Consider the following 19,372-nt stretch of genomic DNA (forward strand, 5'->3'; position numbering starts at 1 on the left):
ACATAAAATTAATGAGGTCATGTAATATGAATAACAAACTTGATATGATAGAAGTGATGAGGTAGCATTTAAATGGACATTGGTTATAATACTTTTGAGGGTTGACCACATTACTAGTGATTCAGGGGGCCTGGGTCCGTTTTCCAGTCACATCATTCACATCCATTACATAATATAGGGTTATTGAACTTACATTGATGAGTATTTGCACGAGTTGGCTGTACAAATGCTCGAGCTTGCGAGTGCATTTTGACAGCCAACGAGTGTCAATATTCATCACTATCAGTTCAATAACCCTTTTATTATATAGCTAAATTATTTAGTTGGTAAATTATGTCCCTTTTCACTCAAAATACTCCAAAATAGACGAGAATTCATCAATATTGTCATCTAAGGTGAAAATGTGCAATATCAGCATGCATTTCTTAACTGTTCAATATTCAGCATGCATTGGCTTGTTTACGTTGTTACGGCAAGGTCAATGTTGAACGCTCAAACTCGGAATGTTTGGGTGCACACAATTTGCGCAATGCAAAGTTAGTGTTCAATAAATTCAAATTATTTTATAGCTAATAAATAGTCTAATATAAAACCTGCGTAAAATCTAGAGAATGTTAGCGTTCAATATCCTGAGAATTTATTGAACGCTAACTTTGCATTGCGTAAATTGTATGCGCCCGAAACATTCCGAGTATGAGCGTTCAATATTTACGTTACCGTAACGACGTAAACAAGCCAAAATGGCAGACGACGGTCCTCCGAATCTGACAGAGCCGGTATTTGATATTTACTAAAGCAAAATGATTTACTGTACATAAATTATGATGTCCCCATTTACAAAATCAGTTTGCTTCATGCATTAATGACGGGTTAAATATTGAACAGTTAAGAAATGTGTGCTGTTATTAGACACTGCCAATATTGATGAATGTTCATCTATTTTGGAGTAGTTTGAGTGAAAAGGGATATAATTTAACAACTAAATACTTCAGCTATATAATAAAAGGGTTATTGAACTTATATCGGTGAATATTGACACTCGTTGGCTGTCAAAATGCATTCGCAAGCTCGTGCATTGTCACAGCCAACTCGTGCCAATATTCACCAATATAAGTTCAATAACCCTGTAATACTTCAAAATAGACGAGAATTCATCAATATTGGCATCTAAGGTAAAGGTGCGCGATATCAGCATGCATTTCTTAACTGTTCAATATCAAACCCGTCATTAATGCATGAAGCAAACTGATTTTGTGAATGGGGACATCATAATTTATGTACAATAAAACATTTTGTTTAAATAAATGAATATGATATCAAATACCGGCTCTGTCAGATTCGGAGGACCGTCGTCTGCCATGATTTTGGCTTGTTTACGTCGTTACGGTAAGGTCAATATTGAACGCTCATACTCAGAATGTTTCGGGCGCACACAATTTACACAATGCAAAGTTAGCGTTCAATAAATTCTCAGGATATTGAACGTTAACATTCTCTAGAGTTTACGCAGATTTTGTAATAGACTATTTATTAGCTATATAATAATTTAATTTTATTATATAGCTAATAAATAGTCTAATATAAAATCTGCGTAAAATCTAGAGAATGTTAGCGTTCAATATCCTGAGAATTTATTGAACGCTAACTTTGCATTGCGTAAATTGTATGCACCCGAAACATTCCGAGTATGAGCGTTCAATATTGACGTTACCGTAACGACGTAAACAAGCCAAAATGGTAGACGACGGTCCTCCGAATCTGACAGAGCCGGTATTTGATATTTACTTAAGCAAAATGTTTTACTGTACATAAATTATGATGTCCCCATTTACAAAATCAGTTTGCTTCATGCATTAATTACGGGTTAGATATTGAACTGCATGCTGTTATTGCACACCTTCACCTTAGACAGTGTTAGATGCAATATTGATGAATTCTCGTCTATTTTGGAGTAGTTTGAGTGAAAAGGAATATAATTTAACGACTAAATACTTTAGCTATATAATAAAAGGGTTATTGACCTTATATAGGTGAATATTGGCACTCGTTGGCTGTCAAAATGCACTCGCAAGCTCGTGCATTTTCACAGCCAACTCGTGCCAATATTCACCAATATAAGGTCAATAACTCTATATTATTGTATTCTTGTATCTGATTGGTCAAATTGAAATTGACAAAATATTGATCTATAACATTTTGAGATTTCAAAGAAATGTTTTAAAATTTATGTTTGGACTGTCTACTAAATATTGACACCATAGATACATACTAAAAAAAACTTATAACGTAAGATGATTGGTTGTGCAGAACATTAATTACACCACTTTTTAAATGGGGGACATCTATAACGGTCTCCTTTACAATTACAACAAGTCTTTATTGATTTGAAGCAAACAACTTCGTAGCAAGCATTAGTCCTTAATCAGATTGATGAGCCTGTTTGAGTGTAGGGGAACAAAGTGAGGGGTGCAGGTTAATGTGTTATTCTTGAAATCTGTAGCAATGCTTGAACCCCTCATGCAGACAACTAAATAAACTACTACAACATCCCATACATGGGATTAGCACAAGCTAGAAAGTTGAAGCTTGAGATTGGGTATAATTTATTGAGTACCATTCGGATTAAGACAAGATATACATATATGATAACAAAAATGTCCGATCTCGGGTTCATAGCATCTTCACACAGGTCATGCTTTCTTCAGGGTCTCCAGATATATTTAACACTCTCTCGTGTATTTCAAATATATTAGCTTTAAACCCGTTTTATACTACTCCTTTTTAGCCTGTTGCAGTCCCCGTTGTCTATTACTCTCATAAACCAGTACTTTTACACGTATTTAACATTGTTTACATTGCTCTTGAAAATGGTATATATATAATATATATATATATATATATATATATATATAGCTATTTTATCTACAATTGAGATTCCACTTATCGACAAAAATATTCTGGTCCGGGAGTTCTGGGATAGTGATATTTGAATGACACGCATACATGTATGTTCACACTAATGTATTTCTTATCATCTAACCTTTAAAAGCCGTGGAAATGCTGTCATTATTTGAATACACTCAAACTTGTTCTATACGGATTTGTAGAAAATGCTCTAGAAACACAGAAATCGAAATTCTAGATTTCCTTGAGACAGACGCACAGACAGTGAATATACTTTGATTAAAAACAATCTTAAGTAACTGGACCAAAAACGTTAAACCAATACAAATAAAACTGGCTTGAATGGTAACACCAGGTTAACAGTGACAATAATTGCATGAGCAAGAATCGTAATACGTTTTCATATAACTTACAATATACCCTACGAAAATATTTCTCATGAAAAAGAAAAAACAACAAACAAAACCCGAAGCAATTGAATCTTTCTAGAGTTTTGTCAAGGTAATGTGTACGGGTACGTGCAAAGACCTATATACTAATTATATTAATTGAATTGAAAAGAAGAGTGTAAGACAGAGTTGCAGATTCATCCGTCAGCAATGCTGACCCTAGCAAGAGTAATGTGCTAATATGTGAAAGTAATCATTTCAAAACAAAGTAATTGTCTGAATTACAGAAACACAGTTTTCATTCAGAATCTTCTTTTTCGGATTCATCAGAAGCACATAAGGAATCGGAGGATTCGTTTGGAGGAAGCGGTAGATCAGGTTCGACAGATTCTACTGTTACAACAATGGATATCTTCCCGTCGACGTTTTGTTCTGGTGGCGGCGGTTGGTCGATTTCGTTTTGTTCTGGTGGCGGCGGAAGGTCGATTTCGTTTTGTTCTGGTGGCGGCGGGAGGTCGATTTCGTTGTCAGACATGTGTTTTTCAATGTCATGGGGTTTGTCTTTTTTATCGCGTTCAGCTGGATCTATTTGGTCAGTTTCTTTTGTTTTATTCCTTGAGTCGTGATCTTCATTTTGAGATTTTAACTGGCAGTTGACTTCACTTTTCACATCTATTTCGCTCTTTGCCAAAATACTTTTGTCAAGAACTGTTTCTGTCTTATCATTGTTTGTAATCGATTTTTCATCTGGCTGTTTGGGGGAAATGAGTTCCCCTCCGCTGCCTTGATTTCTATTTCCTGCAAAGTCATTGATGTTCACGGAAGTTACATTTGAATTTATCCTTTCTTCCTTCTTAATTTCATCTTTCTTCCTCTCCTGTTTACATGTTTTTTCTTCAAGGATGTCCTCAGTTTCTTTGATAAACGAGGTCAAGATATCAATTGATGTTTGGAATTCTTTTTCTGTCTTGTTCATTCCTTCAGAATCGCTTTCCTTCTGAGGCTTTTCCTCAGAAAGCTGTATCTTCTCCGATTTGTCTGTACTCGTAGCATGTATGGCGTTGTTTTCTTTTTGGACTAGTTTTGTGGTTCCGGGAGTGTTTGAAACTTGTTCTAATTCCTTAGCATCTGGTATTTCTACGGTGTCTGCAAGGCCGTTGTCTTCCTGGGTTTTACGTATTAGTTCACGTTCTGTGTCATCTTGAACCTTTTCTTCAATATCGTGTTCTACAATTTCTGAAGCTGTTTGGTCAGAAATCTGTTCTATATTTTTCTGTTCCTTTTGGTTAACAATTTGATCAATCCTTTCCCCTGTTTTGCTCTCAGAAACCTGCCCATTAGTTTCCTCAGTCTTTTGATCCGAATCTTGTTCGGTGGTCTTTTGATCATTACTTTCTTTTTCAGATTCTTCGGATTTAGTTTCCTTTTGATGCTGCTGAGTAGTTTCCTTCTCTGCCTTGTCTTCAATGTCGCTTCCAGTCTCTTCATCTAAAAATAGATACACGAAAAGCGTACGTACGAATCATACGTCAAAGAACATATGCTATCCATTTTATGAAATAGACACTTACCATTGTTCCACTTTTGTGAAAGGAAATAATTGTACACGCTTAAAATACGACTGAAGTTTTTTTTTACTGCATCAAGAAAACGCTTCTGAACACTTGAATATAAGACGACAATCAGGAAGAAAAATGAGTAGCATTACATAACTTACAACGATGTCTATAGCTGAGAAAACAAGTATACAACAACTAATGAATAGTAGAACTTTATGTGATAATGTACAATAAATTCAATAGTTAGACTATTACTCACTTTAAGCAATGTTGTTCGCATAAAAAGTTGTTTTCCATCCTGCTAAAGATCTTTGTGAAATTTAGAATTGAGATTAATCATAGAATTTATTAATTCTTAAACCTTTTTGCTACTTTAATTTTGTCACCAGAAGAATGTTCACCGCATTATGGCTAGGCATATTGTTCACGCAGTAAAAATAGAAATCACATAAAAGGGTGTGGAGTCTATTTCGTGTACATCTAAGTTTTCCGATAGGGTTCCAATGCTGACAATTTTATTTCATAGGGGTCCAAGTTTCCGCTCCAAAATAGGCACAAATTTGGATTTTTGTCAAACAAAATGTTTCTTTGTTATTCAATACCATGATATCAAGTGATGAAAAGTAAAAATTTCGCTCTTAAAGGAAAAGCACAAAGCTATTTATAAAAATGCATATCATAGAAACTATTTGAATAATCCACAAAATCTGAAGTCCGCGAAAATTGAGAAAACTACAGTAAGGGGTAGGTGTCCTAACCTCCGGTCTCGCACTGTGGATCAGCGCATGATCATGTGTGGTCGCTTCGTCATATATTTATATTACAAGTATTTCATATATAACCGATTAGTATCAAATCTGAACAATTACATACCTCTGCTTTTCTTCAGGTGTTTTTTTGTCACAAATAATAGGATTGCTGTTAGTATACACATCAGAACAAAGACCAAACCAATTGGCAGTCCGAGGAAGAACAATTCCAATACCCTTCTATCAAACTCGGACAGTAATGATTTGTCGCATGACTCTGATGTGTTTGTTCTTGTTTCCTGCGAATTCTTGTTTGAAGGACATGGTACTGTCGTTGCATTCTTAATTCCTGCGTCCTGTTCTGGCTTTGTTGTGGTTGTTATTGGTTTGATTGTAGTTGATGTGCTATCCTGTGATGGGGTTACCGTATTTGATTTGCTTGCTGATTTAGATGTTGTTATGGTTGTCTGCTCTGTGACTGTCGATGCCCGTGTTGTAGTTATTGGGTTTGTCTTGGAGATTACTGTCGAATTTTCATTGCTCTCTGTCGAAGTCGTCTCACCGACACAACAACAGATTAGCCCCAGACCAAACGCTATCACCAGCAATGCTGTTATTTGAAGACAAACAAGCAAGTGCATCTAGTACATTCAAATTATCATCATGGTGTGATTTTTTTTAATGATTTTTATCTTTTCAGTGGAATTACATTGATATAACCAGAAGGCATTTACTGCCATTAAACAGAGTGGAAACGTATTTTCTAAGTTTATTTGATAATCTGTTAAAATAATTATCGTGCTTTAACAATTCCTGTGTTATTTTGCATAAAACATCAAAGCACATGTTCTTACCTGATTGAGAGAGCATATTTCGCCTGTCGTTAAAAGAACACGGATTATTGCACTAATCCTTGACGAGGAAGATTCCTGACTTGCACGGAGTTACAAGACTTTGAATTATCTATTCAACTTCCTAGTAGCTCGTGGAGAGTTAGTCATTTTAAAATGCGACTATGAATATCTAAGTGGTCTCCCAGAGTGGGTTCTCCATATTTTATGTATTTTAAACACATCTGCTCTGAAGGAGAAACCCCAGACGTATTGTGCTACAACATATGCGAGAAGTGGTGTAAATCAAATGTGATTCTCAACATTTCCAAGGATCTTTAAGTGAATTTGAAATCACAAAACTTTTTCGAACTCAACATCATCAAAACATACGACTTTTCAACACTTTACATCACAATTCCTTACGATAATTTGAATACCAGGCTTTTTAACATCATACATATCTGCTTCTTTAATGAAAATGGAACTAGGAAATATCTTGTGATCAGTCAAACAATTGTACTTTGTCAAACCCCACTCTGATTCTACGCAAAATATCGGAAGTTGACACTAAAAAGATGTTCAAAACTTGGGAGTTCTTGATTAACAATATCTATGTAGTCTTTGTTCGTCAGGTCTTCCAAAAGTATGTTGGAATTCCCATTGACACAAATTATGTTCCTTTAATTGCTGACATGGTTTTCTATTCTTATGAGGCAGAATTTATTTAAAAGCTCTTGCCGATTCCTTCAACTCGACATTTAGATACTCGTACATTGACGTTTTATCTACATTGTATTAACAATGCTCACTTTCCTTTATATGTCGATTCCACATACGCAGGTGAGAATGGAATATTGCTACATCAATATGGGAAGCTGATGATGGAGAAGCTGAGGTCATCCGGTTTGCCATATAGTTGAGTTGTTAGTTTACCGTTGATATCTTTGTTCGTTAAAATGTATCCAAATATGAAGCATATTTGGAAGACTCTGTGGTGTCTTTTGTTTCAAGTTCACTGGGATATGATTCAATATGCGAGAGCATGTTCTGTGTATGGTCAATTTTTAGATCATGGCGGGCTGACAGACAAGTTTGAATGTTACAGGGGTTTCAACATTCTCGTTTAAAGTCAGCATTTCGTTGTTAGGCCACATTAATTCCGACTACGGATTGTTCCGTTTACCTGATCAATATGTAAGGCTCACAGCGGCTGTGACCGGTCAACAGGGGTTGCTTACTCCTCCTAGACACCTGAACTCAACTCTGGCATAATCCATGGGTCCATGTTTGCTCTATTCTCAGTGTTGTAGTCTTTGTGGGATTTATGAAATTGATCACTGTTCGTTATCCTCATATTTTCATTATACACAAGTAAGTATTATGTTAATATGATAATATGTTATCCACGCAAGCCCAACTGCTCTTATTTTTCTTACTCCTCCCAAGTATTATCAATAATTATATAAGTCGATGGGACTTCAAAGTTCAAACGCCCTATAATTTTGTCGGGTCTATTCTACTTAGTAACTAAGGAGACAGTTATTGCTTTATTTTTGGCGGACAAAAATCTTGTGATTACCATAGACTCAATCCAATAACATTGAATATTACAGTGTATTCATGCTCAAATTACCAGCCACCCGGGCCCATGGGATCTGCTTTTAAATGTCATGCATGTTTCATTTTGTACAAGTGTAGATGATTTGTATCCAGTCCATGCACCCAAGTCTAATTATCCAGTTAATGTAATTTCAGGACCTACCAATGCGTGTGTTTATAAACCGATACATCTGAAAATAATACGCTTGCTAATCATAGTATGATCAAGTTAAAGTTAACTAACCTTCGTGCAACGGAGTCCACCAGATTCTAATCATATTCTGGTGGGTTTTTTTTTTTATCTTATATCTAATCAAAGTAAACTTCTTTTATAAAATAAAAACTTGTATATCTATATATCGAAAAAAACAAACTATAGAAACTCTTCAATTTCGGGAGATAAGATATTGCGCCCTGGAAGCCTTCATTTGAACGGAAAATTTAATAATTATTATTTTATGGAATTTACATACTTAGACGGTAAGTAATGTAGCATTAATAGTGATACAGATTTGGTTGAATAGTCAACTAACTTATTTGAAGCGAACAGCAGTGTCACCTAAGTGCACATTAATTACAAGAACCGGCTGAAGCTGAACGTAAATTTTCAGACAGGAATTATGAAGGACTGCTCCGAGATTCTGTGAAGGAGTCAGTCCAAATATTCAGTCGTGCCGAATCTCAACCGAGATTAGTCACAAAGGGGGAAGGGAGGGCTCTAAATCCGCCACTGATGACATTATTTCATTCAACAACAATTCACAGAGGTGAAATTCATTCGAACAAGTAACAAAACAATGCGTAGTCGAATGGAATAGAGCTTAGTACATTAGTTTAAACTATATTTTTTTTCAAAAGAAGAACATGGTGATATTGGAAAATACGCGCATAATAATTCCTCTCTTACAAAGCTTAGCGCATTAAATCAAGGTGCGTACGAGGGACAACATTTGCTGCTTTAACCCTAATGTTATGTTTCTGCAATTGTTGGATTATCAAGTTGCTGTATAGTGAAAAAGTTGTTTTTACAATTCGCTGTGCACTGGACCTGAATTAATATTGATAATTTCTTTTATAATTCCAACGTTTATGGACTAAAACTGATTTCAATGTACACATTATACCATATTCTGACGATTCATTCAGGGAAACAGTGAAATAAATTCATTAATATTGTATACGAGTCTCAAACAAAGGACGACCCCTCTGTTTTACAGGTACCAGGCACTTGATTTTAAGATATAAAACCAAATCCACATCATTCTGTGTAAGTCTTCAGTCATTAACAGTAAGTCTGTACATCGTTGAAACATTCGAATAAGCGGTAGCATTAACAAATGTATAAATAGTGGTTTAAAAAGAAGGAATTCACTCCTTGGTGTGCTATTACTTTGAACATCTTCGCTTCGACTGGTAGCAATATCCGGTGTCGGTGATACACGGTGTATATGAAACGAATTTGGTATTATCTCTGTGTGATAATTGTATTCCTATATATTCCTTTAGTCGAGCTAAAGTTGTGAATCCGGAAGTGGATTGAAAGTTACCGATACATTGACCAATCAAATAGCTAGATTTTAGCCAATCATAATGCTCAGTCACTATCCAATCAGCTTGAAGCTGTAGGGTATAAATACTGCGAAACAAGGTCAGTCTACACTTATCTGGACCAAGAAGAACATCGCTTAAAAGAGAAAGCTTAACAACGGTAAGGTATAGACGTGGCTGAATAAGTCTTTCGTATACAAAGTCAGTAATAATATAACTTTATTAAATACTTTACATAGGAATGAGACATTGCTCACCTTTACCCTTACTTCCGCTACATTATTCTCATTAATACAGACTGAGTCAAATTGAGCAAAGACAAACATTGAGCAATATTGAGTAATTGAAGTGAGTAATTTTGAGTTGATCAAATTTTGCTATAATTGTGCGTGATTTCATTGTTCTTTGTAAAATAGCTAATCATTGGAACTGATCATTATCTCAAATCATTTTACTGCCAATCACTTTTCAATATCTCGGAATAAAGCCGAGAGGACCCACATCGCTAATCAATATTTTAAGCAAGTAGCTCAGTCTAAATTGAGAAACCACGGTTGCACGCTACATATATTATCTTAAATGTTGAAACCTATGGATCGCGACATGATTTTAGAAGATCATTCATTTATCAAAATTGAAAAATACACGATAAAACTTGTTATTTTTGTCTTATTCATGATATCTAATTTTAGTTAAAAAGCAAACATAATGCTGTTTTGCGTAGATACTGAAATATAAGATACTTTCTCTGGCGACATTAACGTACGTTTCATTTTTGTACATAACGAAAGTCCTTACTTATCATATTTTGTTTACATATCAATGGGTAAATATATGTTAATTTCCAGTTATGGCAACCATTTCTTTTAAAAATTCTTATGAAACTTCTGAATGACAGGAATTGATGATAGTGACTAATAAAACTTTTTTTTTTAAACAAAAATAAGAGAAACCGAATAGAAATACGTTAAACACAGCTTATAGTGTAAAGAAATATATAAGGACGAATTCTTGTCTTGCACGAAAATTATCTAATCACCTATATTACATACTCATATGCCTGCTTGAAACAATGAAATACTGGTGTTATTACTGATATTTAATACAAAACAATTTTCAATTAATTCATTTTGGTGACAAAATGACAGGCGATGGGGCATTAAAAAATAATATTTGAATATAATTGAATTTATTTACTTAAAAAACTAACAACATTTAAGATATAATGATATGTCGTCTTTAATTCAATCGTGTGTGGTATACCTAATAATACATCATTCAAGCAATGGCGCCGGTGTTGTAGAGTGAACCTTCCGGAATGAGAGTACCAAACCCCCGCATGCGTAACCCGGACGCAGTTTACCCCAAGATTGAGCGGAGGTATAAATGTCTATAGGTGTTGCTTGATTGGCTAATATCAAGAGTGAAATTAATTGGAATTGAAAGGACTATTATAGAGGTTCAAATTAATTGTCAGGATGAAAAATTATCGCACAAAATCTAGAAATGACTGAGGAAATTACCTTGGTAGGGATGTGCTTAAAATGAAGTGTGTAATTTACTGCCGATTGCTATGTGTCGTAAAAAAGTACAGATATGGCCGATAAAAGGCACGGGCCCAATATATTTTTGTCGTTTTTTATCAACACTTGGAATGAACTTTGAAATGTTTTCGGTCATTTGTTTAAAATTGATATAGTTAATTAGTGAGAGGACCAAAGGTTAGCATTGAGGTCTATGGGAAATGAATTGGTACTCTTTTCCCTTCCCCCATAATGAGACTTCCGGAAGTCTGGCTCTAGAGTGAGCCTTCCCCCGGAAGCATGGCTAGAGTGAGCCTTCCCCGGGGAAGTCTCACTCTAGAGCCAGACTTCCCCACGGGAAGACCTATTCTATCACTAGTTGTAGAATCAGACTTCCCACCATAGCAGGACTTCCCCGTTAATTTATTCCTGGTAAACTACTATCACTTTACGGAAATTGTTTAGATACCAAGACCTTTTCCAGCAGGGCATTAAATGATTTTGCTTAAGTCGTTCATTAAACTCAAGAGAAGAAAACGGTGAATAAAACACATTGGAATTAATAAGTCATTTTAACTCACCAACTGAATGAACGAGAGAGAGAGAGAGAGAGAGAGAGAGAGAGAGATTGTATCATATGATACAATCTTTGTTTGATATTGCATTGTATCATGAAATTGCTAAAAAGGAAAAATGATCAAGCCCATAATTCCTATAGAAAATAAAAATCAGTGAATTGGACGAACACGGACACCTGGATAAACCAGGGTGGGATCAAACATATGATGTTTATGCATGATGTAGTGTCATTATATTATATTGCATAATAGTATTTGATATTGCATTTTCTCGCATGAAATGGTAAATTAGCTAGCTCTTTGGCATATAATTTAGGTCATTTTTGGAATCAAGCTCTTCAGATTTTCATAATTTTGATTTCCTCTATCTGCGGGGGGAAGGCTCACTCTAGAGCCAGACCTCCGGGGAGAGGCTCACTGGAGAGTCAGACTTCCGCGGAGGCTGGCGCTGGGGGAAGGCTCACTATGAAGCCAGACTTCCGGGGGGAGTCTCACTATGTAGAGAAGTCTGACTCTATAACACCCGCAATAGTGTCTGGATGTATCAGATTTCTCTATTATTGGCTGTATAACGGTAACGGTACCAATAATTCAGTTTACATTTTTTTTTTATATATAACCATTTATGAACCCATCTAATAGGAATCCGTGGGTATTGTGTCGCAGTGTTGGGTGTAGTGTATTTTTGGGGTATAACGGTTTTTGGCGGATATTGCGGTTTTTCCTAGCACCGGTTAAAACAAGATTAATATTGCCTGTATGCATAGTGAGTTTGTATCTTCACCATTACAATGTATATGTTTTTTACGTTTCTCTTCTCTAAGCTATACTTTTTCTCTTTCATGCTTCTATTCTTTCCTTTCTATCTACTTACTACATATATTGTCCAAATAATTACGAGACTTGGTTCTAAAGGGTATCTTTTACAAAACTGTAAACTCCGCTTAAATCGTTAAAATACTTTCCGTAAATTGTCAAGGTTTCGGAGATATTGCAAAACGTAGAGATGTTTTTAATTACCTGAGATCTTTAAAGTACAATATTTTCTGTTTACAAGACACACACTTTTCAAGTGATATTGAAAAACGATGTCAGAAACCTCTGGGGCTTCCAATGTTATTTCAGTTCCTTTGCTTCAAATTCAAGAGGAGTTGCTGCCCTTGTAAATAATAATTTTGATTTTAAGGTTATTTCTGAAAAAGGTGATATACATGGAAATTATTTGTTGCTTAAGATATCTATAGATAGGCATAAAGTGTTCTATGCAATATTTATGGTCCGAATACTGATTCACCACAGTTTCTTTTAAAATATACAGACAGACATTGATGACATGCAGTGTGAAAATATTATTTGGTGTGGAAATTTTAACTTGGTTATAAACCTAAACCTCGATTGTTATAATTATAAGTGTATAAATAATCCAATTAACGGCTAAAGAGAAAATTTTAGAAATGATAGAAACTTATGGATACATGTACATGTATATAGACCCTTTTAGACAATTACATGAAAAACTTTGTAGATATTGTTAGAGGAAAAAGTCTCCACTGAAACAATGTGAGTTGGATTTTTCTTTTTTACCTTTTTACTATCTAGTTTAGATACTTGTTACATTGAGTCTAGCTATGGATCAGATCACTGCAATATCCTTGTCATTAACTTTTAATGATTTTAAGAAAGGAATAGGGCTATGGAAATTTAATAACTCCTTACTCTATCATGATAAATATCTATAAAGTATTAGAGATATTATTTTAAAGGTTAAGAAACAGTATGCAGTCCCTGTTTACAACATGGACAACATGTAGATAAACTATATGATAAACTATATGATCAGTCACAAATTTTGATTAAAACCAAACATATTTATGAAAATTTATATAAAAGCAATTTGAATAATGCTGGTTTTGACTTTCAGAATGAATACTATCTCAAAACTTTCTAATAAAGAGTCAGAATTTTAAAGGGTGAAATTACTTTAACTGAAACACCAAATACACTTCTAAAAATGAAATCAAAATAATCGCAAGGATCTGATGGTTTTTCTGCTGAATTTTTTAAAGTCTTCTGGAAATATATTGGCGTGTATATTGTTAGATCCATTAACTATGGTTACAAAAATAATATTCTACCCATCACACAAAGACATGGTGTAATTACATTGTTACTAAAGGGTGATAAACCTAAACAGTATCTAAAAAACTGGCGACCTATAACTTTGTCAAATACAGTATACAAAATTGCCTCTGGTTCTATCACAGCTAGATTTTTTTACGTATGAAACTTTTTGTGATACTTATCCGAATGTGAAAATCAATGTCTTAAAATACACAAGCATCATTCATGCAATAAAGACTTGGATTAAAAAGTCTTCCATAAACATTAATTTTAAAAAGTTGACAAATCCATTTATTATATCCCCCGAACGAAGTTCAGGGGGGTATATAGGAATCACTCTGTCTGTCTGTCCGTCCGTCCGTCTGTCTGTCTGTGCAGATTCGTGTCCGGGCCATAACTTCTTTGTTCTTTGACTTAGACATACCATATTTGGCACACAGGTGGATCACCATGAGACGATGTGTCGAGTACCTTCATGACCTCTATATGACCTTGACCTCAAGGTAAAAATTAAAGTTTTTTTTACAATGGATTCGTGTCCGGGCCATAACTTCTTTGTTCTTGGACATAGGCATACCATATTTGACACATGAGTGTATCACCATGAGACGATGTGTCATGTACCTTCATGACCTCCATATGACCTTGACCTCAAGGTAAAAACTAAAGGTTTTTACAATGGATTCGTGTCCGGGTCATGACTTCTTTGTTCTTTGACATAGGCATACCATATTTGACACATGAATGTATCACCATGAGACGATGTGTCAGGTACCTTCATGACCTCTATATGACCTTGAACTTTGACCTCAAGGTCAAAATTGATTGTAGGGTTTCCACATAGTCATACCATAAGACATGGGTGTATCATCATGATACTATGTGTCATGTACATTCATGACCTCTTTATATTAAATTAAAATTATAGGTTTATGCCATGGATTTGTGTTCGGACTATATCTTCCATTTTCTTCTACAAAGGCATATCATATTTTTACACTCAGGAAAGAGGTAATTCATACCTTTTAACAACACCCTTTGGGATATTGGGGTAAGCGGGGGGTATTCTTAGTGAGCATTGCTCACAGTACCTCTTGTTATGTCAGATATGTACAATGTACTGAAATGTAAAAAAAAAAAAAAAAAAAGGTCCAAATGCTTTTATGAACTTCTAAACAAAAATTCCTCTGTGACAACAGGTACAACAAGATGGAATGAGCTCTTAGAAATAGATAACACTGAGTGGAAAATAAAATACCTTTCATAATAACAGAAAATAGTAAACTTCAATGGTTCCAATATAGAATACTTAATAAAATTTTATCAACAAACTCATTTTTATTTAAAATTTAACAAAAAAACGGTGAACTAAAAAATGTGTACCTTTTGTCACAATGAGGAGGAAACAATAAAACATATACTATGGGAATGTAATTGTGTTTAGTCATTTCTATATGAAGTTTATTTAGAACAGAGAACAAATTGTCAACAAGTCTTTACAAAAAATTCTTTAATGATAAGCATCCTTGAGAAAAATAAGGATATGGACAAAATATTGTCATCCTTTGGTTAAATTAGTATATTTATACAGCAAGGTGTACAGAAAAAAAAATTGAGTGCGTTTTGCAATATAATTTTTAAAGGTATTCTATGAAACACAAAAAAGGCCTAATTTCTTATAAAAATGGCGGTACTGAAAAAGTTAATGCCCTTTGGAACAGATGGAACCAAATTTTTTCATAGCTCTCTCTCTCTCTCTCTCTCTCTCTCTCTCTCTCTCTCTCTCTCTCTGAAATATCTAAACACTAAACACTGCTGTAATTTTATATTACATGTATATAAACTGATAGAGCAGCAACCACCGGAAACATTTCCAAGAACGTCAAATCCTCAAGCCTACCTAGCTCAGACCATTGGTGCGGCCATCTGCCAAAAGCCCATTTGCCCAACAACAAAAAATACCAAAACCACCTGACTTGCCATCAGCACTAATCGTGTAAAAATTAATAGTTTCATTAGCAACCCAAAATCTATCAGGAAATATGGTAACATGTGCCGTCTCGAGATACCCCGCCCCCAATAAAAAATCGTCAAGGTAATGCATTATGTTATGGTTACCAGATGCCTTAGCCATCAATTCAAAATCAGGTTGGAGAGAATGTGAATCCAAATGAGTCAGATAAATACATGTATAACTGAAAACAAAATTTAGGAAGTTATTTTAAAAAGATGTTCATCATACATGTGTAATATTAATAACTTTTTAGATTTTGGAAAAGCATTTGATTCTGTGGAATGGAATTTTCTTTTTAAAGTGTTGAATAAATTCAATATAGGAAATAATTTTATCAAATGGACTAAAATTCTATATACAGAACCAATCTTTAAAATGAAAAATAATGGATGGCTTTCTAAAATATGCTCGATGACAAGGGGGATTAGACAAGGGTGTCCCCTATCAGCCCTCCTTTTTCTTTTTGTAGCAGAAATCTTAGCGATTAGAATAAAAAACAATAACAGCATTAACGGTGTTGTGATAAATAATTCTGAAATAAAGAGTATACAGCACGCAGACGATTTAACAGTTGCGGTAAATAATGAAATTTCTATGAAAAATGCCCTAGATGATATAAATAAATTCTGTGAAAGTGCTGGCTTTAAAATTAATATCAACAAAACTGAATGTATTTTGCTTGGAAGATTGAAAATCAGTTTGAAGAACTTTCTGGTATTAGAGTTACAAGTAAAGCGGTCAAGTGTCTAGGCATTTTTTTAGGTCACGATAAAGAAGAATGTTACAATAAAAATTGGATGAGAATATATAATGAAATGGAAAAACTGTTTGAATCCTGGAAAAGAAGAAAATTAACACTTTTTGGCAAAGCATGCATTATAAATACACTTGCCATTTCAAAATTAACATATGTATCGTCAATTCTATGTCTTCCTGATAAAGATTTTATGAAAAAAGTACAACGATTAATCTTTAATTTCATTTGGGATAAAAAAGAAAGAATCAAACGAAACACTTTGGTTGGAGATGTAACAAGAGGTGGTCTTTCAATAGTAGATGTAGAATGCAAATTAAAAGCAACATGGATACCGAGATTATTAAATTCAAAGGGAGTCTTACTTGAAATTTTAAATAATTATTGTAGAAAACTTAACTTTGATATATACTATATGTTAAAATGTTCAACTACTGATGTGGGGAATTTAAACAAAACTAAATTACCACTATTTTATAAAGAAATGTTGTGTTGCTTTAATGAATGTAAAAGCGAACTTAACTTTGATAAAAGATTACCTCATGATATTTTACAACAACCATTATGGAATAACACAAATCTGAAATATAAAGGAAAACCCATTTTCTTCGATAATTGGTCGAGATCTGGTATCTTATATGTTAGTGATTTATTTGATGATGGAATTTTTAAACCGCTAGAACATTATTTAAATATTAATGACAAATCTAACTGGCTATATGAATACAAAATTATTATGACAATCACGAGAAAAATTCGAGGACTAAACGATTTTTCAAATTCAAGCTGTGTAAATAAACAAAATGTCACTAATTTTAACTTCCTTCTTGGATTTACCAATATACTTAAAACATCAAGTAATCTTTTTTATAAAAATTTAGTTGAAAAAAGGTTTTGCAAACCCAATTTTCAGGCATTACTGTCTGAAGAATTCAAAATATTCGGTGATTATAATTGGATAAACATTTATAAATGTAAAATTAAAGATTTGAAAGACAAAAAGATAGCGGAATTCAGTTATAAGTTATTGAATAACATATTATGTAATAATGCATATATTAGCAAATGGAAAAAAGATGTAAACAATGAATGTACACATTGTAAGCAAGTTGAGACTACAAAACATCTGATTTACGAGTGTGATAATGTTTTAAATATATGGAACACTGTTAGCAGTTATCTATCCTTCAAAGTTCAATGGAAACACATTGTTGTTGGGTTTTTTCTAGAACAAAATGATAAAACCAAATCCTTAAATTTACTTATTACTTATATAGCCTACAGAATATACAAACATAAAATGTTATGTAGATTAGATTCTTGAAGTGAAACGACTTTTAATATGTATAATCATGTTAAAAAATCATTATGTTTCTATACATCAGTATTGAAGTATATAAATGCAAAAGAGCATAAATTTTTTGAACATCTTTGTAAATTAATGTAACTTGACTGCTGTGAAGAGACCAGTATAAACTATCCTTAAATATTTATCATTATAACTATACGGTCAACTTAGGACTACAGTGTTTATATATTATTCCTTGAGTAATTTCTATGTTATTCTACTGTTGATATATCTACATCAACGTTGTATATGATATTTTTATGATTTCGAAAAATATTTGATATTATGTATTTGGTATCAGGACAACTCGCCCCCAAGACAACTCGCCCTCAAGACAACTCGCCCCCTCTTCGGAACAACTCGCCCCCTCTCTTGAGATATCTCGCTCCTTCATATCATACATATAATACATGTTTACAATTGTTATTTTTGGTCTAAATCCAAGAGGTGTTTAGTAAAAATTAATGAATTTCTTATAGATAGTATATACATCACAGACAATAAGACGTGTTCACATAAACACCGAACTTCGTGTCTTTTTATGCAAGACGAAAGATTTTAGTGAAAATCCAGTGTTTGGGTTCAGTAAATTCATCATCACTTTTATGTACATGTAAAATATATAATTTCAGCGGAAACAAGTTAGCGTTTGGTATAGGGAGAGTATTAGCTTGGTCTACAGCTGACGTAGTATAATTATCAATAATCTGCGTCTGTTGTTAAATCTAATTGTTTGATTTCCCCCAAGCTGTTATAAATTTACTTCAAACGTTATGAGGTACTCATCATCAGAGTTCTTTACACTTTGAAATCGCCGCGTAAAAAGAATCACCCCGCGTAAAAAGAATCACTTCAATCAGTAAAGCAAAGCCGTTATACAATTTCTAAAAGGGGAATTTTATTATTTTTCAACGGGAATTAGTTGAGAAACGCATTAAAAGATAATTACATGTATCATAATATTCATGCTTCACCTTTACACTTATGTACATTGTATACTATATCGATAAAAAAAAAACCAACAACAAAAAACCACACACACACCCAAACCCCAAAATTTTCTCAGTATTGGAGACATTTAATCAATTACCTGAAGATCAGTAAATATAATTTTCCTTGCCAATTGATTTATGAAAAATATAACTTTTTCTGAAATGCAATAATAAAATCTGTGTATAATTCTATTAGAATTTACCATTCGTGTTAAAGTAAGTAATAAAAAGACGTATCTTTATAGGGTTAAAAGTGTAAATAACACACACACACACAACATAAAAATAAAATGTGATAATATATTTATATATAATATTGGGGGCGAGTTGTCTCAAGAGAAGGGGGCAACTTGTCCTAAGAGAGGGCGAGTTGTCCTAAGAGGGGGCGACTTGTCTTGAGGGCGAGTTGTCTTGGGGGCGAGTTGTCCAGCATTCTTGTATTTTCATATAAATTATATATA

General features: G+C 33.9%; 1 protein-coding gene across 1 annotated transcript; it reads right to left on the reverse strand.

The window, feature by feature from the left end:
- Nucleotides 1–2,586: 2,586 nt before the first annotated feature.
- LOC125683155 (uncharacterized protein DDB_G0284459-like) lies at nucleotides 2,587–6,686 on the reverse strand. Its single transcript, XM_048923994.2, has 3 exons — nucleotides 6,456–6,686; nucleotides 5,726–6,211; nucleotides 2,587–4,781 (listed from the first exon to the last, which is right to left on the reverse strand). Exons 1-3 carry the CDS (start codon nucleotides 6,469–6,471, stop codon nucleotides 3,592–3,594), a joined length of 1,692 nt encoding a protein of 563 aa, XP_048779951.2. The 5' UTR covers nucleotides 6,472–6,686; the 3' UTR covers nucleotides 2,587–3,591.
- Between the last annotated feature and the right edge of the window lie 12,686 nt (nucleotides 6,687–19,372).

The sequence above is a fragment of the Ostrea edulis genome, chromosome 6, assembly GCF_947568905.1.
Source record: "Ostrea edulis chromosome 6, xbOstEdul1.1, whole genome shotgun sequence".
Classification (NCBI taxonomy): domain Eukaryota; kingdom Metazoa; phylum Mollusca; class Bivalvia; order Ostreida; family Ostreidae; genus Ostrea; species Ostrea edulis.

Coding starts and splice junctions, on each gene's coding strand:
- LOC125683155 (XM_048923994.2), bottom strand. Junction 4,782..5,725: donor ACACCTGAAGAAAAGCAGAG/GTATGTAATTGT, acceptor ATCTATTTTTAG/ATGAAGAGACTGGAAGCGAC.